Genomic DNA, 25,610 nt, shown 5'->3' with positions numbered 1-25,610 from the left:
TAGGTGCTGAATCTGTCTACATGTCTTAGCTTTAGGTGCTGAATCTGTTTATATGTCTTAGCTCTAGGTTCTGAATCTGTTTATATGTCTTAGCTCTAGGTGCTGAATCTGTTTATATGTCTTAGCTCTAGGTTCTGAATCTGTTTATATGTCTTAGCTCTAGGTGCTGAATCTGTCTATATGTCTTAGCTCTAGGTTCTGAATCTGTTTATATTTCTTAGCTCTAGGTGCTGAATCTGTTTATATGTCTTAGCTCTAGGTTCTGAATCTGTTTATGTGTCTTAGCTCTAGGTGCTGAATCTGTTTATGTGTCTTAGCTCTAGGCGCTGAATCTGTTTATATGTCTTAGCTCTAGGTGCTGAATCTGTTTATATGTCTTAGCTCTAGGTTCTGAATCTGTTTATATGTCTTAGCTCTAGGTGCTGAATCTGTTTATATGTCTTAGCTCTAGGTGCTGAATCTGTCTATATGTCTTAGCTCTAGGTGCTGAATCTGTTTATATGTCTTAGCTCTAGGTGCTGAATCTGTTTATATGTCTTAGCTTTAGGTACTGAATCTGTTTATATGTCTTAGCTCTAGGTGCTGAATCTGTCTATATGTCTTAGCTCTAGGTGCTGAATCTGTTTATATGTCTTAGCTTTAGGTGCTGAATCTGTTTATATGTCTTAGCTCTAGGTGCTGAATCTGTTTATATGTCTTAGCTCTAGGTGCTGAATCTGTTTATATGTCTTAGCTCTAGGTTTGAATCTGTTTATGTGTCTTAGCTCTAGGTGCTGAATCTGTTTATATGTCTTAGCTCTAGGTGCTGAATCTGTTTATATGTCTTAGCTTTAGGTGCTGAATCTGTTTATATGTCTTAGCTCTAGGTGCTGAATCTGTTTATATGTCTTAGCTCTAGGTGCTGAATCTGTTTATATGTCTTAGCTCTAGGTTTGAATCTGTTTATGTGTCTTAGCTCTAGGTGCTGAATCTGTTTATATGTCTTAGCTCTAGGTGCTGAATCTGTTTATATGTCTTAGCTTTAGGTGCTGAATCTGTTTATGTGTCTTAGCTCTAGGTGCTGAATCTGTTTATATGTCTTAGCTCTAGGTGCTGAATCTGTTTATATGTCTTAGCTCTAGGTGCTGAATCTGTTTATATGTCTTAGCTCTAGGTGCTGAATCTGTTTATATGTCTTAGCTCTAGGTGCTGAATCTGTTTATATGTCTTAGCTCTAGGTGCTGAATCTGTTTATATGTCTTAGCTCTAGGTGCTGAATCTGTTTATATGTCTTAGCTCTAGGTGCTGAATCTGTTTATATGTCTTAGCTCTAGGTGCTGAATCTGTTTATATGTCTTAGCTCTAGGTGCTGAATCTGTTTATATGTCTTAGCTCTAGGTGCTGAATCGCAATCTAAATTTATTATATCAATTGAAGAAAACTCTTCATTAATTCTCTGTGGATTTTCCTATTGATTAATTCCATATTTTAATGTCTGCTGTTGCTCTTGGCACAGGTTGGAATCTGGCCTGCCTGACCTGTCGCAAGGTCTGCTTTACCAAAAACTTCAGATGTTGAATTGCTGCATCAGTAGAAAGTCAGCCAGAGAGGCTGACCAGAACGAGCTAGTCATGGATGCCTCAGTGTCTGCCAGTAACGCTGAGTCTCTTTCAGATGATGATGAGTTTTTTGATTGCGACAGTAGTTCTAGCAGTCCCTCTTTGGTCGAAACAGCTGACAAATCAGATCTCATACCACAAGGGCGTTTGCGTAAACTTGAGAATGTCAAGTTACTTAATGGCAAGGACGATTTGTATATTCCAATTACGCAGGATCCTGCGCCTATGACTGAGGATGCTCTTGCTGAGCATGCTGAGATTCTTACCAGGTATTTTGTCGGGAGTTCAGACTTGGCTTCTAGCAAACATGCTCCATGTTTGAGAGGAATGTTTTGTTGTTTCATTTGCGGGTCTTTGATAGAATAGTCGCGTTGTCATCATTTATTGCTGAAAAAGTCATTGAGAAGATGACACCAAAGTTTTTGTATACGTGTACGACTAACAAATGGTTATTGCATACTCCGTTATATAATAAATATTTGTTTGGCATTTTGTCTTGCGCACCGCTAGGGTACTCTCCGTAACTCCAAAAGCGAGTCCCCTAAAACTGATTGTAAGCAATTCAAATTTGTGTGTACACAATTGAGTACCTTCTACATATTGGGAATTTGATGGCACCATTATTTAAAACAACGCAGCTGATGGGCAAGCTACTTGTGACTACCTTAACTCTTAGCTGAATTATTTTGAAGCACACAGATAATTACGTATTATTTGGTAGCAGTGTATGCCATGAGACCATAGATATATAAAGGTATATATATCTATGCATGAGATAGTCATTTAACGGTGTGAACATATTTGCAGGATGGGAACTTCTGAAGATGGAGCAAACCTGCGGGCAAAGATGCAAAGTGCTAGTCTTGTATCTGATATGGAGTCCTTTAAGGTCTGTCTAATACACCGTATCTCAATATTATAGTCTTATATCTCATCTGGAGTTCTTTAAGGTCTGTTTAATGCAACGTATCTCAATATTATTTACGTTTCCTTGCTCTTAATGAATCAGTTATAGCTAATTTGCAGAGTTGTTGGCTGTTAGGTTTTTCTCTATCAGATGTTATGAAATATGGTAGCTAAAACAGGAGTGAGCTGCAACTGACTCTAAGAATAGTAACAGTCTCTCATTTATCGTATGCATGAACCTAAACCATAGCCGCAGCGCGATGAATATTTCTATATGTAATGTATATGAGAATGGTACATTCATGATGCAGGCAGCTAATCACGGATGTGTCTTGGATGATTTTGTGCGCTGGTACTCTCCCAAGGATTATGTGCTCAAGACATTCATGGACCCTGACACAGGAGATATCATTGAGAAAGGTTAGTGTCTTAATTGCTAGAAAACTTTGTGTCATTTAAAACTTCCATATTTTAGATGGGAAATAAGATGCAAGCTACCAGCAGTTGGCTGCTGCGCAACAGTAACAAGTATTTTAGAATTTCCAATTTTACCAACTTCATCATCTCATAGTTTACATTTTTTTTTCTTCGTTTCTCTCGCTGTGGAAATGGTGTAGATAGCACTAAAATTCAAGCGGTATCTCCAGTCTATTGATGGCTCATCATACTCGCTATACTTGCTATATCCTATCAAGCATAGCACTTCTCTTCGGGTTACAGGCTCTCTTAGCGATCGGATGTTGGTCGCAGGCAATGTATGGCAGGAGGCCTGGCGGAATGCCAAACCTGTGCCAGCCAATAGACAGAAGCGACTATTCAATGATACGAAAGAAGGAGAAAAGGTAATTAATTACCTTTCAATCTTGTCATTATGAGACTGACAGATGGTGGCTACCTTCTAGGTAATATGGTGTTATTGATCACTCAGATGGAGGCCAGGTTCTAGGTAATAGGGGGTTATTAATCACACAGATGGTGGCTAGCTTTTAGGTAATACAGGGTTATTGATCACACTTCATTGTTCACACCTTTCTCACTGTCTTTAGAGTTGTAGATGGTACCATTTTCAGTGTCTTTAGAGTTGTAGATGATACCTTACTCAGTGTCTTTAGAGTTGTAGATGGTACCATTCTCAGTGTCTTTAGAGTTGTAGATGGTACCTTACTCAGTGTCTTTAGAGAAGTAGATGGTATCTTACTCAGTGTCTTTAGAGTTGTAGATGATACCTTACTCAGTGTCTTTAGAGTTGTAGATGATACCTTTCTCACTGTCTTTAGAGTTGTAGATGGTACCTTACTCAGTGTCTTTAGAGTTGTAGATGATACCTTACTCAGTGTCTTTAGAGTTGTAGATGATACCTTACTCAGTGTCTTTAGAGAAGTAGATGGTATCTTACTCAGTGTCTTTAGAGTTGTAGATGATACCTTACTCAGTGTCTTTAGAGTTGTAGATGATACCTTTCTCACTGTCTTTAGAGTTGTAGATGATACCTTTCTCACTGTCTTTAGAGTTGTAGATGATACCTTACTCAGTGTCTTTAGAGTTGTGGATGATACCTTTCTCACTGTCTTTAGAGTTGTAGATGATACCTTTCTCACTGTCTTTAGAGTTGTAGATGATACCTTACTCAGTGTCTTTAGAGTTGTAGATGATACCTTACTCAGTGTCTTTAGAGTTGTAGATGATACCTTACTCAGTGTCTTTAGAGTTGTAGATGATACCTTACTCAGTGTCTTTAGAGATTTAGATGGTATCTTACTCAGTGTCTTTAGAGTTGTAGATGATACCTTACTCAGTATCTTTAGAGATTTAGATGGTATCTTACTCAGTGTCTTTAGAGTTGTAGATGATACCTTACTCAGTGTCTTTAGAGTTGTAGATGATACCTTACTCAGTGTCTTTAGAGTTGTAGATGATACCTTACTCAGTGTCTTAGAGTTGTAGATGATACCTTACTCAGTGTCTTTAGAGTTGTAGATGATACCTTACTCAGTGTCTTTAGAGATTTAGATGGTATCTTACTCAGTGTCTGTTATGTTTCTGCACAGAAGCAATTAAATAGAGTATTAAATTAGAGAAATGGTTTATTGCACACTCCAGAGACAACTGATTTGATAACAGAAAACCCAAGTATTTATATGATTGGTCATAGAAAAGCTTTGTAAAAAGCTACAAGCATTATTAGTAGCTATAATGAGACAGTACTATATAATATTAGCTTGTATAAAGCTTTAGCTAAAAAGCATAATGTTTGTTGGCAAAGTACCAGTAATACTAGGCACTTGCATGACACCTCCTCACTAAGCTAAAGGTTCTTTCTGGTTCTCTTAGACCTTCGGGGTTTGTCTCTGCTATACTCATCTCCATCAGGTAGACGAGGGTTGCGTGGTCTTCTTCTAGACGGAGGTTGCTCTGTTACAGTTGTAGGGGCTGGTAGTTGCAGTTTTGTCTCCTCTGTTATATCAGGTTTATCTCCAGGGTCTTGATCTTCTTCTGTTGAGTATCTTGGTCTGAGTTGTTCAACATGTCTTCTCCAAGTAGGTCCCTTTGGTACCACTTTGACATTGAGACTACGAGTTCCATATATCTTAGTAACAATGGCTGGAACCCATCTAGGTTGTCTGTTGCGTCTAGGTCCATGATACAAGGCATAGCATGGTGCTCCAAGATTGTAGCTGTGTATCTTGCTAACTGTCTTTTCTGCCGATCGGTTGACTTCTCTGGATTGATGAAACTGTGCTATGTGTGTGGGTGATGGCAATAGGGTGTCAATCTTGCATCTCATCTGTCTTCCATTCAGCAGCTGACTGGGAGAGTATCCTGTAGGAAGTGGTGTCCTTCTATAGTGCATCAGGAACTGTTGTAGTGCAGATTTAGGTGAGAGTGACGAATTCTTCATGGCTTGTTTGAAGGATTGTACTAGTCTTTCAGCTGCGCCATTTGTAGCTGGATGGTAGGGTGCTCCAGTGAGGTGAACAATGCTTCTCTCTTGACACCACTGCTGAAACTCTCCTGAGGTGAAGCTGGTAGCATTGTTAGTGACTATGGTGTGAGGGTATCCAAAGTGTGCGAATATCTCCTCTAAGATGTCTGTGGTAGCTCTGGTAGAAGTAGATGACGTCCTGTGTATGCATGGATACTTTGAGTAGGCATCTATCATCACTAGCCATTGGCTGCCCATGAAGTTCACTGCATGATCTAAGTGAAGACGACTCCATGGCTTCTCAGGTAGCATCCAGGGATGTATAGGATACTTCTGTGGAAGCTTCTGGTGTTCAGCACAGGCAGTGCACTGTCGGCTTGTCTCCTCTATATCAGAGTCAATGCGAGGCCAATAGACAGCAGTTCGAGCTAGCTTCTTCATTCTTTCCATTTCAAAGTGTCCAAGGTGAAGGATCTTTAATACTTCCTGTTGTAACTTGACCGGAATGACTACTCTGTTGCCATATAGAAGACAACCTTCAGTGATAGAAAGTGAATCTGAGATCTTGTGGAAGAGTGACGGCTGAGTCTCCTTCATCTCTTTGTTACCAGGCCATCCTTCTGCTGTGTAGCGCATTACTGTGGCTAGTGTTGGGTCTTTCTTTGTCTCCTTTACTAGAACATTGTAGTCTGTAGAGTTGAGCTGTTGTCCAATAGTGTGAATAGTGCATACTGTATCAACATCATCCTCATCTTCTCTTGCATCAAACTCTTTATCAGGTCCAACTGGCAGTCTTGAGAGGACATCTGCATTTTGATGATGCTGGGTAGATCTGTATTCTATGGTGTAGTCATACTGATTTAGTACCAGTGCCCATCTTGCTAGTCTGTTGGCTGCTAGAGCTGGAACTCCTTTGGTAGGTCCTAGAAGTGTGAGAAGAGGTCTGTGGTCAGTTACCAAGATAAACCGTCGACCATACAGGTACTGGTGATACTTCTTTAGAGCAAATATGATTGAGAGAGCTTCTTTTTGTATTTGTCCATATTTCCTCTGTGTGCTGGTCAGTGTTTTTGAAACATTGGCTATTGGTCTCTCACTTCCATCAGGATAACGATGAAATAGTACAGCTCCCAGTCCAGTTTCTGAAGCATCACATGAGATTCCAATGTCAAGATCTGGGTTGAAGTGTGCTAAGACACTATCAGTTGATAGCATATCTTTCAGTTTGTTGAAGCTCTTTTCTTGTTCAGTGCCCCACTTCCAGGTCTCTCCTTTGCGTGTCAGTTTGTGCAATGGTCCTGTGAGTTGTGACAGATTGGGTATGAACTTGCTGTAGAATTGTGTAGCTCCTAAGAAAGATCTTAGCTGAGTTAAGTCTGTTGGGACTGGCATCTGTTGTACTGCATCTGCCTTCTTTCCTTTAGTGATTCCCTTTGAAGTGAGTTTGTGTCCCAGATACTCTACTGTAGGTTGAGCAAAACAGCACTTGTCTTTTCTACATCTGAGCCCTCTTTCTTCTAATCTTTAAAGAAGTCGACGTAAGTTTTGTAGATGGCTCTCTGCATTGGCTCCACTCACTAGTATATCATCTAGGTATACTGCTACTCCTGGGAGGTCTTGTGTCAGTTGCTCCATGATTTCTTGAAAATACCCTGGTGCTGAGCTTATGCCAAAGGGCAACCTCTTCTGTAGTAGTACTCCTCGGTGTGTTGATAGTGCTAGTCGTCGTTGACTTTTTGGTGCCAACAATATTTGATTGTAGGCATTTGCTAAATCAATCTTTGTGTAGCAATAGCCTCCACCTAGTTTTCTGATTAGATCTTCTGGTAGTGGGATGGGTTTCCTATGTGTTTCTAGCTGATTATTGATAGTCTTGGAGTAGTCTCCACATACTCTGATCTTCCCTGCAGCTTGACCTGTTGTAGATTTGCGTACAGGTACAACTGGTGTTCCATACTGGTTGAATTGAGTTGGTTCCCATATGCCTTTAGCTACACCTGCTTCGTATGCTTGGTTGAGCTCTTCTGTCAAGGCAATAGGAACTGGTCTGGGTCGGCAGAAGACTGGCTTTGTTGAAGGTTTGAAGTTTATCTCTAGTTCAAAGTTCTTGAGACATCCTAGCTCGTCTTTGAATATTTCTGGAAATTCTTTGCACATCTCCTTACACTTGATTTGTAACCTCCCATCTGGCTGGTTCTCTGTGATTGTTGATACAAGGTTCTGTTGTAGCTTGTCATCAATAGAGATGCCTAGTTGCTGTATAGCAGTTCTTCCTAGTAGGTTGAGATCTTGTACAGCACTAATCACAAATGGTAGTCTGACTTCTTTCTGTGCATCCAATTGGGCAGTTAGTTCACATCTGCCAAGCATCTCTATGAGATGTCCTGAGGCTGATTTGTAGTTAACTGAAGTAGGTTTTAGGTTTGGCTTTCCTAGCTTCTCCCATATTGATTTACAGATGAAGTTGTCACATGCTCCAGTGTCCAGTTCAAGTGTGAAGTTGTCTCCCTCCAGTTTGATGTTTTCAGCAAGTTTCACCATCTTGGTTGATGTGCATTCTATCATCTTTACTGGTTTTTCTGCTACAGATGATTTCTTTTTCTTGCATGCTCTTTCTATGTGACCTTGTTTAGAACAAAAGTTGCAGGTGGCTGCTTTGAATCTGCAGTCATCCGCTGTATGGTTAGTTCGGTCACATCTGTAGCATAGCTTTCCTTCCTTCTGCTTGTCAGGTGTAGAGTTGTTTTTCTGGATTGGTTTGTATCTTGATTTCTGTTGAGCAACCTTGTTGACTTTAGACGAGTTTCCATAAACTGTCTCTTTGGCAACTTTAGCTGCTTCTTCTGTTTCCTGTGCTACCTGTATAGCTTTGTTGAAGTTGAGTTCATTGTCCTTGACCTTGAAGAGAGATTTGAGAACTGCTTCATTGTTTACAGAGCAGATAAATCTTGTTCTGAGAGCCTCATCTAATGGATCTGTAATGTCTATGAAGGCACATGTAGTTGCATCTTGACGAATTCTGGCAGCTAACTCTTGAATAGTTTCTCCAGGTTTCCTCTGCATGTCACTCCAATACTTGTAACGCTCTCTAACAATGAAGCGCTTAGGGTCATACTGGTCTTTGAGAAATTCCAGTATTTCATCCATGTCGAGGTCGTTGATCTGCTTGGGTGTTGAAAGCTGAGCTGCCATATTACTAAGCTGCTTGTAGAGTGTAGGCTGTTGGTTGGTGAGAAAAGTGCCAGCAATCTTGTCTTGATGAATAGAATTTGCTGCAATGAATGTGTTGAATCTGTCTATGTAATCTGTTAGTAGCTCTGCTGTTGGGTCAAAACCTGGGAAGGCTGGAACAGCGGTTGCAGCTGTTTCTTGTTTCCGTTGTAGGTTTTGTAGTAGTAGCTCCATCAGTTTCTTATTCTCCTCCATTCTTTCATCTTGCTGACGTCTGTATTCCTCTTGTTGCTGCTTGAACTCCTCATGCTGCTGTTGTCTATGCTCTTCTTGCTGACGTCTGTATTCCTCTTGTTGCTGCTTGAACTCCTCATGCTGCTGTTGTCTATGCTCTTCTTGCTGCTTTCTCTGCTCCTCTTGCTGCTGTCTCTGGTCCTCCTGCTGCTTCTGCATTAGCTTGATCAGGTCTGCTACTTCTGTCATTGTAGTGGTGCAATTTTGAACAGTTACTCTTGTAATAAACTAGAACTCTTTGTATCGATTTTATCAATGATAAAATCTGAACAAAACTCTTTGTAACTGTTCAAGAGAGAAATCCTTGTCGCCAATTAGCTTCTGTTATGTTTCTGCACAGAAGCAATTAAATAGAGTATTAAATTAGAGAAATGGTTTATTGCACACTCCAGAGACAACTGATTTGATAACAGAAAACCCAAGTATTTATATGTTTGGTCATAGAAAAGCTTTGTAAAAAGCTACAAGCATTATTAGTAGCTATAATGAGACAGTACTATATAATATTAGCTTGTATAAAGCTTTAGCTAAAAAGCATAATGTTTGTTGGCAAAGTACCAGTAATACTAGGCACTTGCATGACAGTGTCTTTAGAGTTGTAGATGATACCTTACTCAGTGTCTTTAGAGAAGTAGATGGTATCTTACTCAGTGTCTTTAGAGTTGTAGATGATACCTTACTCAGTGTCTTTAGAGTTGTAGATGATACCTTACTCAGTGTCTTTAGAGATTTAGATGGTATCTTACTCAGTGTCTTTAGAGTTGTAGATGATACCTTACTCAGTGTCTTTAGAGATGTAGATGGTACCTTACTCAGTGTCTTTAGAGATTTAGATGGTATCTTACTCAGTGTCTTTAGAGTTGTAGATGGTGCCTTACTCAGTGTCTTTTGAGTTGTAAATGATACCTTACTCAGTGTCTTTAGAGTTGTAGATGGTACCTTACTCTGTGTCTTTAGAGATTTAGATGGTATCTTACTCAGTGTCTTTAGAGTTGTAGATGGTGCCTTACTCAGTGTCTTTAGAGATGTAGATGATACCTTACTTAGTGTCTTTAGAGTTGTAGATGGTACCTTACTCAGTGTCTTTAGAGTTGTAGATGATACCTTACTCAGTGTCTTTAGAGTTGTAGATGATACCTTACTCAGTGTCTTTACAGTTGTAGATGGTACCTTACTCAGTGTCTTTAGAGTTGTAGATGATATCTTACTCTGTGTCTTTTGAGTTGTAGATGGTACCTTGCCCAGTGTCTTTAGAGTTGTAGATGATGCCTTACTCAGTGTCTTTAGAGTTGTAGATGGTGCCTTACTCAGTGTCTTTTGAGTTGTAGATGGTGCCTTACTCAGTGTCTTTTGAGATGTAGATGGTACCTTACTCGGTGTCTTTAAAGATTTAGATGGTATCTTACTCAGTGTCTTTAGAGTTGTAGATGGTGCCTTACTCAGTGTCTTTTGAGTTGTAAATGATACCTTACTCAGTGTCTTTAGAGTTGTAGATGATACCTTTCTCACTGTCTTTAGAGTTGTAGATGGTACCTTACTCAGTGTCTTTAGAGTTGTAGATGATACCTTACTCAGTGTCTTTAGAGTTGTAGATGATACCTTACTCAGTGTCTTTAGAGAAGTAGATGGTATCTTACTCAGTGTCTTTAGAGTTGTAGATGATACCTTACTCAGTGTCTTTAGAGTTGTAGATGATACCTTACTCAGTGTCTTTAGAGTTGTAGATGATACCTTACTCAGTGTCTTTAGAGTTGTAGATGATACCTTTCTCACTGTCTTTAGAGTTGTAGATGATACCTTTCTCACTGTCTTTAGAGTTGTAGATGATACCTTACTCAGTGTCTTAGAGTTGTAGATGATACCTTACTCAGTGTCTTTAGAGTTGTAGATGATACCTTACTCAGTGTCTTTAGAGTTGTAGATGATACCTTACTCAGTGTCTTTAGAGAAGTAGATGATACCTTACTCAGTGTCTTTAGAGTTGTAGATGATACCTTACTCAGTGTCTTTTGAGTTGTAGATGATAACTTACTCAGTGTCTTTAGAGTTGTAGATGATACCTTTCTCACTGTCTTTAGAGTTGTAGATGATACCTTTCTCACTGTCTTTAGAGTTGTAGATGATACCTTACTCAGTGTCTTAGAGTTGTAGATGATACCTTACTCAGTGTCTTTAGAGTTGTAGATGATACCTTACTCAGTGTCTTTAGAGTTGTAGATGATACCTTACTCAGTGTCTTTAGAGTTGTAGATGATACCTTACTCAGTGTCTTTAGAGTTGTAGATGGTACCTTACTCAGTGTCTTTAGAGTTGTAGATGATACCTTACTCAGTGTCTTTAGAGAAGTAGATGGTACCCTTACTCAGTGTCTTTAGAGTTGTAGATGGTACCCTTACTCGGTGTTTTTAGAGATGTAGAAGGTACCTCGCTCAGTGTCTTTAGAGATGTAGATGGCACATGTATCAACTGCGCTTGGCTCTCCATCACCCGCTTAGCATATTACAGTACAGGCCTTTCCAATGTAAATAAACCTTCCGAGGACATTAACGTTATAGGGACTTTACATTATGTGAAATACGTGTAACTAACTTAACCCGTTCCAAGATTTTTTAAACTCACCGTTTAGCCTTTCAAAAAGGACCAAATTAATCTTCACTTTTTAATTTAAATGCTGAACGGTAACCGTAATATGATTGGTTTGCACGGATAACTTTTCTATTTGTTCTTATCACTTACACTTGATTGGTGGTCTATGATTACGGTAATTTTACATTAAGGCTAGATTAATGCCCGCCGTTGCCCAGGTAATAAACGTCTTTGCACAGAAAACTTATTTTTATTCAGCATATGACAAAAGTTACCATTCTAACTTGTAAACTTCATACCATGAGAAAAGTGTTTGTGCAGCTTAAATAAATCAAGAAACAAAATAAAACAACTGTAAAGGTTTTCAAACTTTGTCAAACAACTTTCACTTTCAAACTTCATATTATGAGGAAAATGTTTTGTGCAGGTCAAATAAAGTAAGAAACAAAATAAAACAACTATAAAATTGTTTAAATTCAAATGTTAAATAATAAGCAAGTAATAGCTAAATTAAGTCTGTTTTGCTACGATTACAATAAAAGATAATTTGGTAATGATACAATTACTACGAACTGAGAAAACAAAATAAAAATCCTGAATAGGTTGAATTAATTATAACAATTCTTGCATAGAAGTGTGTGTGTATAAAAAAGGTTACTGTTCCAGCAGAAGATATTCATCAAAACTTTGAACATGACGATATTGGTACTTCTCGATACTAATGCAAATGTAAAAATGAGATATCGGACCGTCTTTGTCTGACCAAACGGCGAGAGAATGTAGAGGCTATTCCTACTCGAGATAATACAATTGGCCGCGTGAAAATTATTGGCCTTTACCGATTTTCCAGTTGAACCATACGAAAAACCGGAACTAGAAGTTCACGAAAAACCGAAAAAGCATCATGTTTCATAGAGTTAGAGTTCATAGAGTTAGAGTTCATAGAGTTTAATTTAATAACTTTGAAATTTTATCGTGTTTTATTGAGCTTCGAGTATTACATTATTTAGCACTTAAAATCGGGAAAAGGGTGTATAAAGCATACAGTAAGAGCTTTGAATTGTAAGAGCTTCTGTGGTCTTGTGGTTAGACAATTGGAATGCAAAACTGCGGTTGCAGTAATCGTGAGTTCAAATCCAGCGGGATGTGAGATTTTAATAACTATAGCCGGGGAGATAAAAATCCAAACAGACAAATAAATGATTGAGAAAGGCAAGGCTTCCGTATTAACTAAAATCCATTTTTTCACATTTCTACCTAGCAGGATTTATGCTGCAATGAAAAAAAATTGTATACGTATGTTTTATAAAATAAATATTATTATAAAGTATCTTGTCACAATAAAGTAATATTGCTTCACTATAATACAGTACTTGTAGTAAAGTGTCCGCTCTTATTATAGTAAAGGAAATTTTTGTTTTACTTCAATTTTTTTAAACAAAAATATATTTTTACTATAATTAGAATGGTATCTGTCTATCCATCCATCGGTCCGAGGCCAGAGTTAAAAGTTAGGATAGATGATTGCTTTTAACAAGAGTCCAACCTGTCATCTAGCTTGGTAGACCGACACTCTAACACTCGCACCTATCAACTGTCTTGGTAGACCGACACTCTAACACTTGCACCTATCAACTGCCTTTGTAGACCGACACTCTAACACTCGCACCTATCAACCGCCTTAGTAGACCGACACTCTAACACTTGCACCTATCAACTGCCTTGTTAGACCGACACTCTAACACTTGCACCTATCAACTGCCTTGGTAGACCGACACTCTAACACTTGCACCTATCAACCGCCTTGGTAGAGCGACACTCTAACACTTGCACCTATCAACTGCCTTAGTAGACCGACACTCTAACACTTGCACCTATCAACCGCCTTAGTAGACCGACACTCTAACACTTGCACCTATCAACTGCCTTGGTAGACCGACACTCTAACACTTGCACCTATCAACTGCCTTGGTAGACCGACACTCTAACACTTGCACCTATCAACTGCCTTTGTAGACTGACACTCTAACACTCGCACCTATCAACTGCCTTGGTAGATCGACACTCTAACACTTGCACCTATCAACTGCCTTAGTAGACCGACACTCTAACACTTGCACCTATCAACTGCCTTGTTAGACCGACACTCTAACACTTGCACCTATCAACTGCCTTAGTAGACCGACACTCTAACACTTGCACCTATCAACTGCCTTGTTAGACCGACACTCTAACACTCGCACCTATCAACCGCCTTAGTAGACCGACACTCTAACACTCGCACCTATCAACTGCCTTAGTAGACCGACACTCTAACACTTGCGCCTATCAACTGCCTTTGTAGACCGACACTCTAACACTTGCACCTATCAACTGCCTTAGTAGACCGACACTCTAACACTTGCACCTATCAACTGCCTTGGTAGACCGACACTCTAACACTTGCACCTATCAACTGCCTTGGTAGACCGACACTCTAACACTCGCACCTATCAACTGCCTTGTTAGACCGACACTCTAACACTTGCACCTATCAACTGCCTTAGTAGACCGACACTCTAACACTCGCACCTATCAACTGCCTTAGTAGACCGACACTCTAACACTTGCACCTATCAACTGCCTTGGTAGACCGACACTCTAACACTTGCACCTATCAACTGCCTTGGTAGACCGACACTTTAACACTTGCACCTATCAACTGCCTTGGTAGACCGACACTCTAACACTTGCACCTATCAACTGCCTTTGTAGACCGACACTCTAACACTTGCACCTATCAACTGCCTTGGTAGAGCGACACTCTAACACTTGCACCTATCAACTGCCTTGGTAGAGCGACACTCTAACACTTGCACCTATCAACTGCCTTGGTAGACCGACACTCTAACACTTGCACCTATCAACTGCCTTGTTAGACCGACACTCTAACACTCGCACCTATCAACTGCCTTGGTAGACCGACACTCTAACACTCGCACCTATCAACTGCCTTGGTAGACCGACACTCTAACACTTGCACCTATCAACTGCCTTTGTAGACCGACACTCTAACACTTGCACCTATCAACTGCCTTGTTAGACCGACACTCTAACACTTGCACCTATCAATTGCCTTGGTAGAGCGACACTCTAACACTTGCACCTATCAACTGCCTTGGTAGACCGACACTTTAACACTTGCACCTATCAACTGCCTTAGTAGACCGACACTCTAACACTTGCACCTATCAACCGCCTTGGTAGAGCGACACTCTAACACTTGCACCTATCAACTGCCTTGGAGACCGACACTCTAACACTTGCACCTATCAACTGCCTTTGTAGACCGACACTCTAACACTTGCACCTATCAACTGCCTTGGTAGACCGACACTCTAACACTCGCACCTATCAACTGCCTTGGAGACCGACACTCTAACACTTGCACCTATCAACTGCCTTGGAGACCGACACTCTAACACTTGCACCTATCAACTGCCTTGGTAGACCGACACTCTAACACTCGCACCTATCAACTGCCTTAGTAGACCGACACTCTAACACTTGCACCTATCAACTGCCTTGGTAGACCGACACTTTAACACTTGCACCTATCAACTGCCTTGGTAGACCGACACTCTAACACTTGCACCTATCAACTGCCTTTGTAGACCGACACTCTAACACTTGCACCTATCAACTGCCTTGGTAGAGCGACACTCTAACACTTGCACCTATCAACTGCCTTGGTAGAGCGACACTCTAACACTTGCACCTATCAACTGCCTTGGTAGACCGACACTCTAACACTTGCACCTATCAACTGCCTTGTTAGACCGACACTCTAACACTCGCACCTATCAACTGCCTTGGTAGACCGACACTCTAACACTCGCACCTATCAACTGCCTTGGTAGACCGACACTCTAACACTTGCACCTATCAACTGCCTTTGTAGACCGACACTCTAACACTTGCACCTATCAACTGCCTTGTTAGACCGACACTCTAACACTTGCACCTATCAATTGCCTTGGTAGAGCGACACTCTAACACTTGCACCTATCAACTGCCTTGGTAGACCGACACTTTAACACTTGCACCTATCAACTGCCTTAGTAGACCGACACTCTAACACTCGCACCTATCAACCGCCTTGGTAGACCGACACTCTAACACTTGCACCTATCAACTGCCTTAGTAGACCGACACTCTAACACTTGCACCTATCAACTGCCTTAGTAGACCGACACTCTAACACTTGCACCTATCAACCGCCTTGGTAGAGCGACACTCTAACACTTGCACCTATCAACTGCCTTGGAGACCGACACTCTAACACTTGCACCTATCAACTGCCTTTGTAGACCGACACTCTAACACTTGCACCTATCAACTGCCTTGGTAGACCGACACTCTAACACTCGCACCTATCAACTGCCTTGGAGACCGACACTCTAACACTTGCACCTATCAACTGCCTTGGAGACCGACACTCTAACACTTGCACCTATCAACTGCCTTGGTAGACCGACACTCTAACACTCGCACCTATCAACTGCCTTAGTAGACCGACACTCTAACACTTGCACCTATCCGCCGCCTTAAGGTGATTCTGAATAATTGTGCACCTACTTATTCTCTGTGCTTTATCAGCACACCTGATGATCTCTTACGGCACACTAGACCGCCATATGTCATTACTTTATGTCATTTTCTCTCTCAAACGGGCCAAGAGAGAAAATAATACTTTGAAGGCTAACTGTTGGGCTCTTGTTATTCAAATCGAAATTGAGAACTTGCTCTGACTTAACCCTTATGACCCTTAACCCTTATGCTTTATGGGATTTCTTACATAATACGAAGCAAAAGCTTTACTCAAATTCTTTATGTTAAGTAGAGTTTTAGTATATAAAGGTTTACGTTGTTGGAGCATTTACAGTATTTTGTTCTTCAGATGAATACTCTGTTTGCGAATTCCAAATGCCTTGTTTGATATCCAATCGATTAATTTAGTAAAAGTATAGCAATGTATGGCAAACATAAACATTTTGTTCCCTTAAAATGAAAGATGAACCTACATGTGTATATCTGAAGCTTGTTTGTACTTGTCTTAGGTGTTACATTACTTGTCCAACTTAAAACCATCAGATGTCATTCTTCAACTTCTACCCTTGGCGATCCAGTCCGCCATTTTAGTTCTCAAGGAACAAGGTGAGAGAAATTCAGGTATTAACTAAATTTTTTCAACTAGCTTAGCTAGCAGCTTCATGTATTTTATTGTAGTTTAATTTTAGGATGGTTTTTCTCGTGATCCCTTCTGAATAAAACATATATTGACCGAATTGTCTTATCAGTTCGTCTCTCTATGTAGTAGACTACATTGTTTCCAGATAAAAATTATTCATCTTTGCCTCTATAGAGAGCAGCTGAGCAAATCATAGCTTATCGATAACCATGTAGGCACTCTTGCTCTCCATATAGCCAGCAACAGCTTTGCTTCTGCCAAATTAATTTGGAGTTTCGGTACTGAACAAATTGTGGTCTTTTCAACTCATCTCTGATTTATATACGATACTGTAATGAAACTCATCTCTGATTTATATACGATACTGTAATGAAACTCATCTCTGATTTATATACGATACTGTAATGAAACTAATCTCTGATTTATATACGATACTGTAATCAACTCATCTCTGATTTATATACGATGCTGTAATGAAACTAATCTCTGATTTATATACGATACTGTAATCAACTCATCTCTGATTTATATACGATACTGTAATGAAACTCATCTCTGATTTATATACGATACTGTAATGAAACTCATCTCTGATTTATATACGTTACTGTAATGAAACTCATCTCTGATTTATATACGATACTGTAATAAAACTCATCTCTGATTTATATACGATACTGTAATGGAACTCATCTCTGATTTATATACGATACTGTAATGGAACTAATATTTCCTCATTGTTTTCTGTAAACTTAATGTTAATCGATACATTCACTGTATAAAACATCGGTCAGATGTGTGCTGCGCCAACTGCATATCTACATGTCAGTCGTGGTGGCGGTATTTATCCCTGTGTATTGTTGGCACAAGCATGCTTTCTATTTATGTCGCATTTATGGCTGCCGGATACCTGACTTTTACTATTATCGCTTACCTACCGAAATTGCTTACAGGAAATAGATGGATACCCTCTATCTCCTCACTCATCACTTCTCTCCTGTCTCAGCTCGAGAACTGCACCCACTTTATTACTCAATCCGCAGAGCTTTATGCTGATATCATTCACACAATTCACACAGCCGAACTTCTCGTATCTAGAGCTCGATCTCTGCACCTCAAATTTGTAAGCCAAGAACTGGAGCAAAATAACCGAAACATTGACGAGTTCGTCTCGCAGCTGATGAACCAGCAGGAAGTAAAGGTTATTGGTGCAGCGAGAGGTCCTGTGGGACGAACCTTGACTGCGCTCTTCAAAGACAGCAAGGTAGGGAAGGATGTTTGCTGGTTGTCATCGATGACATCTACTATGGCTTATGTGTGTAGGGTGGCTGTACGTCTCATACTGTGCAGTAGACTCCGTATGGCTGAGAAGCCCACGTCACTGTGCCGTAAAGAAACTGTACATGACAAAATGTATAGTAGTATTGTAAGCTAAGGTATTTGGTATTACATATTGCGAGCTAAGGTATCAGGTATTAGATATTGTGAGCTAAGGTATTGTATGTTAGATATTGTTAGCTAAGGTATTGAATATTAGATATTGTAAGCTAAGGTATTGGATGTTAGATATTGTTAGCTAAGGTATTGGATATTGTGAGCTAAGGTATTGGATATTAGATATTGTAAGCTAAGGTATTAGATATTGTGAGCTAACGTATTGGATATTAGATATTGTTAACTAAGGTATTGGATATTAGATATTGTGAGCTAAGGTATTAGATATTGTAAGCTAAGGTATTGGATGTTAGATATTGTGAGCTAAAGTATTCGATATAAGATATTGTGAGCTAAGGTATTAGATATTGTAAGCTAAGGTATTGGATGTTAGATATTGTGAGCTAAGGTATTAGATATTGTAAGCTAAGGTATTGGATGTTAGATATTGTGAGCTAAGGTATTAGATATTGTAAGCTAAGGTATTGGATGTTAGATATTGTGAGCTAAGGTATTAGATATTGTGAGCTAAGGTATTGTATGTTAGATATTGTGAGCTAAGGTATTGGATGTTAGATATTGTGAGCTAAAGTATTCGATATAAGATATTGTGAGCTAAGGTATTAGATATTGTAAGCTAAGGTATTGGATGTTAGATATTGTGAGCTAAGGTATTAGATATTGTAAGCTAAGGTATTGGATGTTAGATATTGTGAGCTAAGGTATTAGATATTGTGAGCTAAGGTATTGGATGTTAGATATTGTGAGCTAAAGTATTCGATATAAGATATTGTGAGCTAAGGTATTAGATATTGTAAGCTAAGGTATTGGATGTTAGATATTGTGAGCTAAGGTATTAGATATTGTGAGCTAAGGTATTGGATGTTAGATATTGTAAGTTAAGGTATTCGAAATGAAGTATTAGAACGCCAAGTCAATGTATTGGAAGTATGGTATTTGAGCGCATTTTGAGTATTGGCTTCAAGCCTGGTAGGTAGTATAAAAATCGCGTCAACCTGATTAAACGTTATTAAAAGAGTTTCAGTTATCAGACTATTAGTCCATGCGCTATTGTCGAAGTATGGAGGGCGCGTCTAACCGACTCACTTCTAACTGACCCTCTCTTAACCGACCCATTTTTAACCGACCCATTTTTAACCGTCCCATTTTTAACCGTCCCACTTCTAACTGACTGAGAAATGACTGAGAAATGATGAATGGCTGCCTTCCGAACATAAGTTTTTAATGACATACTGATTGAAATTCATGGTAATGAAAGTAACAACTAGGCAAGCTACGTAAAAAGCAAATTATAAAGCTGTTTCCCGTCAGCAGTAGGAGCTTACCACTAAAACTAGTTGTTCTCTTTTCTTGAAAATATACACACTATTAGGCTCAGTTTTTATCAACCATTTTGTTTTTCTGTTACTTTTCAAACATCATATATTTGAAACAGAAAAAAAAACAATTAACTTTATTTGATTTTTGTTTTTTTATTGAGTTCTATAAGCTTGGAGCTTCAATATAATATTCAGTTCATAGTGATTGTTGCTCTTAAACACTTTCACAGTAGATGTAAACTTGTTAGCGCAACCTAGGATCAGGGGTCCTGCTTGTGCCTTCTCGGGTCCGCTTGTGTCCGCTCGGGCCTGCTTGTGCCTTCTCGGGTCCGCTTGTGCCTTCTCGGACCTGCTTGTTCCTGCTCAGACCCGCTTGTGCCTGCTCAGACCCGCTTGTGTCTGCTCGGGCCCGCTTGTGCCTGCTCGGGCCCACTTGTGGTTGCTCGGATATACAAGGTTAGGTTAGTTAGGCTTTAAAGTGATAAATCTGATACGTTGGCTAAATTCTGATCTGAACCTCGATTAGCTATAATTGTTTGTTTTGCTAATTCTTGTCTCACTTTTTCTGAATTTTTCTGTTCATGTGAGGATCCATATATTCTTACCTGTGTTTGCTAAAGAGTACGAGTTTTTATAATATTTTCCGAGAAATGGAGAAGATTAGCCAAACATATCTTTGCATGACATGCCTTAATTGTAGAAGAAGCAGAACCAAGGAGAACATTCTCTATTTCACGCTAGTCAGAAACAAGGACCAGTTGATACAGGTTACGAGTCATTCTTTCCTCTTCCCGCAGAGCGAGAGTTTTTGTTACGACTCGCTACGCCTCGGCCTGCCCCCTACTCTCTCACGCTCCCACAGAGAATGCATTGTATACTAAATGACAGAGAGGTTAGGTTCTGCGGAGCTTTCTCTTCTGATAATATATTCAAATAATTTATTTCCTTCATCTGTCGATATTTGTATTCAACAAATGTTCAAACATTAAATGAGGTTTGTCAAATTCATTATAGTGCTCATCACACAAATAAAATTACAAATTCGCATTGATAGGCTAACAATAGTTGGTTGGTGAAACCAGGTGGTATGCTGCCAGTTAACTCGTACCAATAAACGGCCAGCGGGCCATTTATTGGTACGAGTTATCTGGCAGCCAAAAGCCTTTTCTTAAGGCGTACGTAGCTAGTTCATTTTTCTCAGTAAGTATGCTAAACGGACATGACTAGCTGTAATAACACGGATACAAACAGGGCTGTACTATAGCAGTACATTCACTTTTAAACCTGAGCCCAAGATATTCTGGGAAATGCTTTTTTATCAGATTTACGGCTGACAACAGAAAATTAGTTTGTTTTGCACTGGCATACTTTTGGTTTACCCAGGATTCTGAAATTGAAGTCTTTTTACGTCATACGTTTTTAGCACAATTGAAAATTTTTAAGTAGTTTGAACTATTAGTTTTTGAGATAATGCTGAAATACTGAGGGCACTTCTAACCATCCGAGCAATGAAACAATGCTGCTGTCAGAACATTGGTTTCTAGGGATATACTCACTGGAATTCTTAGTAATGATCAAAACAGACAAGACCAGAAAGCTTCTCCTCTGCAACAAGTGCTTTACAATAAAGCTGTTAGTTTTTCTATTGGCGAAAAATAGATACACTCTATTTGGCTCAGCATACATCAACCATTGTTTTTCAGTTACCTCTAAAAAACACATATTTGAGAGTGTGGAGAAATATTCACTATAATTGATTGTTGTTGTTTCACCGAGTTCAACAAGCTTGGATCATTAAAATGATATTCAGTTCAAAAACTGTATACATAGTAGAGCAGGAACATAAACTTATCTTTTAGCCTTTTCCTTCGGAGGGTGGGCTACTCAAACTAAGATGTTTTATAATCAGAAATTTATGCTGAATTCAATTATAATGTTTCTACACCTATGCGTTTGCACATTTCTGAGCTAGAGGGCATTTTCGAAATGGGAGGGGGCAACTCCAAGTTTGGTTGGAAAACCTTACATATCAGACGAAAAGTTATAAGTTATAAAAAGTATTGTAACAAACTCGTTATGGAAAGAGCTGAGAAAAGACATGAGAAGAGACAGAAAGAATGTGATACAGCAGAAGAGGTGAGATCAGATATTTATAGCTTTACAAATTCATGATGATTACTCCATGATGATGGTACTTTGGTGGGAGAAAAAGAAAACATGTTCATTTTTGTCTGCACATTTTGTGAGCAGCAAAACTAACTCTTTGCAGTTTACATGACTTGTTATAGTCTACAATTTGGACATAAATTTATAGATAAATTACATGTATGATCCTTTCTTGGTTTTTTGCATATGACCACACAAACTACGCTAGATATTGCATGCTGTACTATGCAGAGATGACTGATCTGAAAGTATGGCGTAGCAAGGTGTATGAGGCTCTTATGAAAAAGGGGTATTTTACTTATTAATTAATCACGACATGACTGTCCGTTCAGCTCTATCGCTTGTGATCAATCTATTGAGCAAACAGTTAAAAGAGACTCAAAGTCTCACGGTAGAATCATAGGGTTTAACAAGAATCATCGGCCTCTCAATGCTGGACTCTATCTCACCCAGAACGAACAGCTGTACATACAGACATGAAGAAGATGCTAGTACCTGGTGATTCGGAAGCAGCAAGTTATGAGATGCGTGAAAAGGCATGGAAGGCTGATGAGGAAATGAGGGAAGTCATGAAAGACTCATAACAGCAAGAATAAATCCGTTTGCGTTTCAAACCACCAAGCTAGTACATATTACCAGTGGTGCAAAAGTCTCCATTGAAGTGAAGCAGGATCTTGAAATGACAAATGTGATAGGAGAGAAACAGCTTTCAGAATTTGTCTAGAGGAGGTTAAGCACCCAAGAGATTGAATTCAATGCATCCATCAAGTCAAACAAGGTCAAAACCTTCCCCACATTACCATCAGCTAAGAAAAAATCAAAAGAAAAAGTCCTAGCGTGTTCGCACAGACTGTTTGAGAATTTGTTAGTGATCAGCCAACAGCGTAACTTGGATTTGAAAAAAGTGTTATCATTCTCTCTTGGCAACATCAGCTGGTCACTGGCTAACTCTGATGGCTCTATATTGAAGACTGCCAAGTCGGCTCTGATGGCTGCTGTTGAGGAAGATGCTGATGATCAACCATCAATCTATGTTAACCAGGATCAGCTACCAGTCTTTGACGCTGTTGTGGTTGATGCTATGACCGAAATTCAGACCCTGAAAGCTCCTCCAACTTTTGGCATGGTTGCAAGTCAGCTTTTGCAACGGATAGTTAGTATTGCAAACGTATATCACACATGTCGTGTGGATTTTGTTTGTGACACATACCCTGATATCAGCATTAAAGGAGGTGAGAGAAGTCATAGAAGTGTGGAAGGAAGGCAGAAGGTTGCTGTGTTTAGTCCGAACTTCTGAATTTTCAGCAGATGGCTCAAACAAGACTGCTTTAGTGAAATTTTTAAAGGATACATGGAGGAAGTCAACTGTGAAGCAGAAACTAGATCTTGTAACAGCTTTTTCTCAAGAATGGCACATGATCAGCTATGACCTTGATGGATCAATCGCTGTAAACCAAATAAATAGTTTGACACCAAACCACGAGGAAGCAGATACGCGCATGTTATCACATATTGCAAAGATAATGGAAGACAAACCCAGCTCAAAAGTTCTAGTCAAGTGCCAGGACACAGATGTTTTCCTAAGCTGTCTATCTCTAGTGAATGTGCTGCCATCACAAAAACTCATTTACTGCTGTGGTAAGAAGCAGTTGAGATAATGTATGTAAACAGGCTGTCTGTCTACTGTCCTCACATCCGAACGATGCAAAGCACTGCTCAGGCTCCATGCTCTAAGTGGATATGTCAGTGTAAGCGCATTCTATTTCAACGGGAAGATAACTTTCTTCAAGCTGCTAAAGAACAACCTTGAATTCTGTAACACACTGAAATCATTGGGAACAGGTTTTGAAGTTGATGGTGCAATAAGATAATCTATTGAGACATTCATATGCAGATTATACGGTGGAGAGACAAATTCCATCAATGAAGCAAGGTATAAGATCTTCTGCTCACCGTCTCGCACATCACAACCAAACCTACCACCCACACTAGAGTTAAACCTCCATATATCTAAGGCTGCCTATCAGGCCGCGATATGGAGAAGAGCCAAGCAAATCATCATCAATGTCCCATCCCCAAGCAACATGGATGGTTTATGGAAGATGGAGAGCTTAAAGCTAGATAAATAACACAACAACCAGCACCTCCTGATGTGCTCGTGGGCATGTTTTGTCGTGCAAAACTGGGTGCCAGTCTCGTCGCTGTCAGTGCAACAATACAGATCTCAAGTGTACGGACATGTGCAGAAGCAGCTGCTGTAGCAATAGAAATAAAGAGGATGAAGATGAAAGTAGTGATGCAGAAGACTCAGATGACTGTGAATTAGAAGGTTAGTATTTGAGTGGTATTGTAACCAAAGGTGCGCTTCATGTTTGATTAGAATACATATGTGTCACACCGTATAATAGACTGACTTATTGCGATTTCACTTGCATGATAAAGTAAACGGTTCAACATAATAAGCATTAATGATGAATATATGTATACTAAAATGTTATATATACATGGTCTGAGTCTTTAAAAATACTTTTAATTTTGTTTTGCAGATCTGTAATGATATATGAGTTGCGGAATAACAAGGACAAACTGTAAAGCTGCCACAATATCAACCAAACTGAGAACACATAATATTATATAATACAATTCTAATATTATAATATTTGAAGAATAAATATTTTAATGTTATCAGAATTGATTCCAACTTAGGTTATTGCTAATTATTTAGTATTTATATGCCATTTTCATTATTACATTGTTGGTAGAAGCACATGAAACATTACAGATATTTATTTAATTTAAATAATATATTAATTAAATTGCTCAAAAATGAACAATCTGAGAGGTGTAGAAACCAAATATTTGAAATCAGCTCAAAATTCTGATCTAGATGCCACTCTTATCACATAGCCCACCTCCAAAAGGAATAAATCACTTTTTTGACAGCTTTTTGATGCCCTCCTGCTCTACTAACAAGGTTAGGCCTCAAATTGTTAAAAAGTACATCTGCTGACTGCATTTTCTCTGTGATATCCTAATTAGATGGTAGGAGATAAGCTTGAGCTTGTTTAATCCCTTTAACTGATTTCTTCTTTACCGTAAACTAACCAACTTATATTTCCTGCACTGATAATTTATTTCCCAAAGGCTTTTTAAGGTCTAGTTGTCAATACCAACTTTATCTCTTAATACCTGTGAAAATATTGAGGAGTACGTGTACATACTACTCACTAGGCCTCACTAGGTTCATCATTGTCAAACCCACATCTAAATGCTGAAAGGTACATCGGTGCGTATAAATGTTTCGGCCATAACTGTGATTGGCAAATGCCTGACGGGATTTGCCAATCACAGGATTTTGTTGGATTTGTTGAAAAATTGGCTATAAAAAGAATTCACAACTTTATTTCAGCTCCTTTACCAAGAGAGAACCTTATTGGGTTATTTTGCTGCTGTTTTGTTTAAGTCGCATTTGCCTACTACCTTCAAAGTCACCAAACTCTGCATGTTATCTGTCAGTCACTAAACTCTGCATGTTATCTGTCAATCACCAAACTCTGCATGTTATCTGTCAGTCACCAAACTCTGCATGTTATCTGTCAGTCACCAAACTCTGCATGTTATCTGTCAATCACAAACTCTGCATGTTATCTGTCGATTTTATTGTTTTGGCGTGTTTTGTTTGAATTGTGAGATAAAATGAAGAAAGAGGACATTTTCCACAAACGAGCTCTTACCTCCTTGTTTGCAAATATTTTGAAACTACATTAAGTTATTAGCTGTTATTAGTTTTGCATTGCTTTGTTATTGCTTTGCACTAAAGCTTGATCAGTTGAGTTTTGTTAGAGACTCATCCAAATAACAAACCAATATCTAATCAGTGTGCGAGTCTTTGAAAAAAGAGAGTGCTACGATTTATTGCGCTGTTAGTATCAAACTCTTGCTCACCGTATCTAGAAGAACAG

At 39.3% G+C, this 25,610-nt stretch overlaps 1 protein-coding gene across 2 annotated transcripts in view; it reads left to right on the top strand.

The window, feature by feature from the left end:
• LOC137397533 (rab3 GTPase-activating protein catalytic subunit-like) overlaps positions 1 to 20,529 on the top strand; it is a 54,138-nt gene extending 33,609 nt beyond the window's left edge. Inside the window, exons 15-21 of one of the 2 annotated variants that reach the window (XM_068083835.1) lie at positions 1,496 to 1,867; positions 2,406 to 2,487; positions 2,816 to 2,924; positions 3,225 to 3,346; positions 16,578 to 16,674; positions 17,662 to 17,972; positions 20,183 to 20,529. In XM_068083835.1, the coding sequence (XP_067939936.1) occupies positions 1,496 to 1,867; positions 2,406 to 2,487; positions 2,816 to 2,924; positions 3,225 to 3,346; positions 16,578 to 16,674; positions 17,662 to 17,972; positions 20,183 to 20,419 (1,330 nt within the window). In that variant the 3' untranslated portion in view covers positions 20,420 to 20,529. Of the gene's footprint in view, positions 1 to 1,495; positions 1,868 to 2,405; positions 2,488 to 2,815; positions 2,925 to 3,224; positions 3,347 to 16,577; positions 16,690 to 17,661; positions 17,973 to 20,182 lie in introns of both variants that reach the window. The other variant, XM_068083828.1, reaches the window with a different exon arrangement.
• Positions 20,530 to 25,610: the final 5,081 nt, after the last annotated feature.

The sequence above is a fragment of the Watersipora subatra genome, chromosome 1 (genome assembly GCF_963576615.1).
Source record: "Watersipora subatra chromosome 1, tzWatSuba1.1, whole genome shotgun sequence".
NCBI classification, from domain to species: Eukaryota; Metazoa; Bryozoa; class Gymnolaemata; order Cheilostomatida; family Watersiporidae; genus Watersipora; species Watersipora subatra.
Note: the sequence above shows the minus strand (reverse complement) of the source record. Positions and strands in the feature narration are given on the sequence as shown.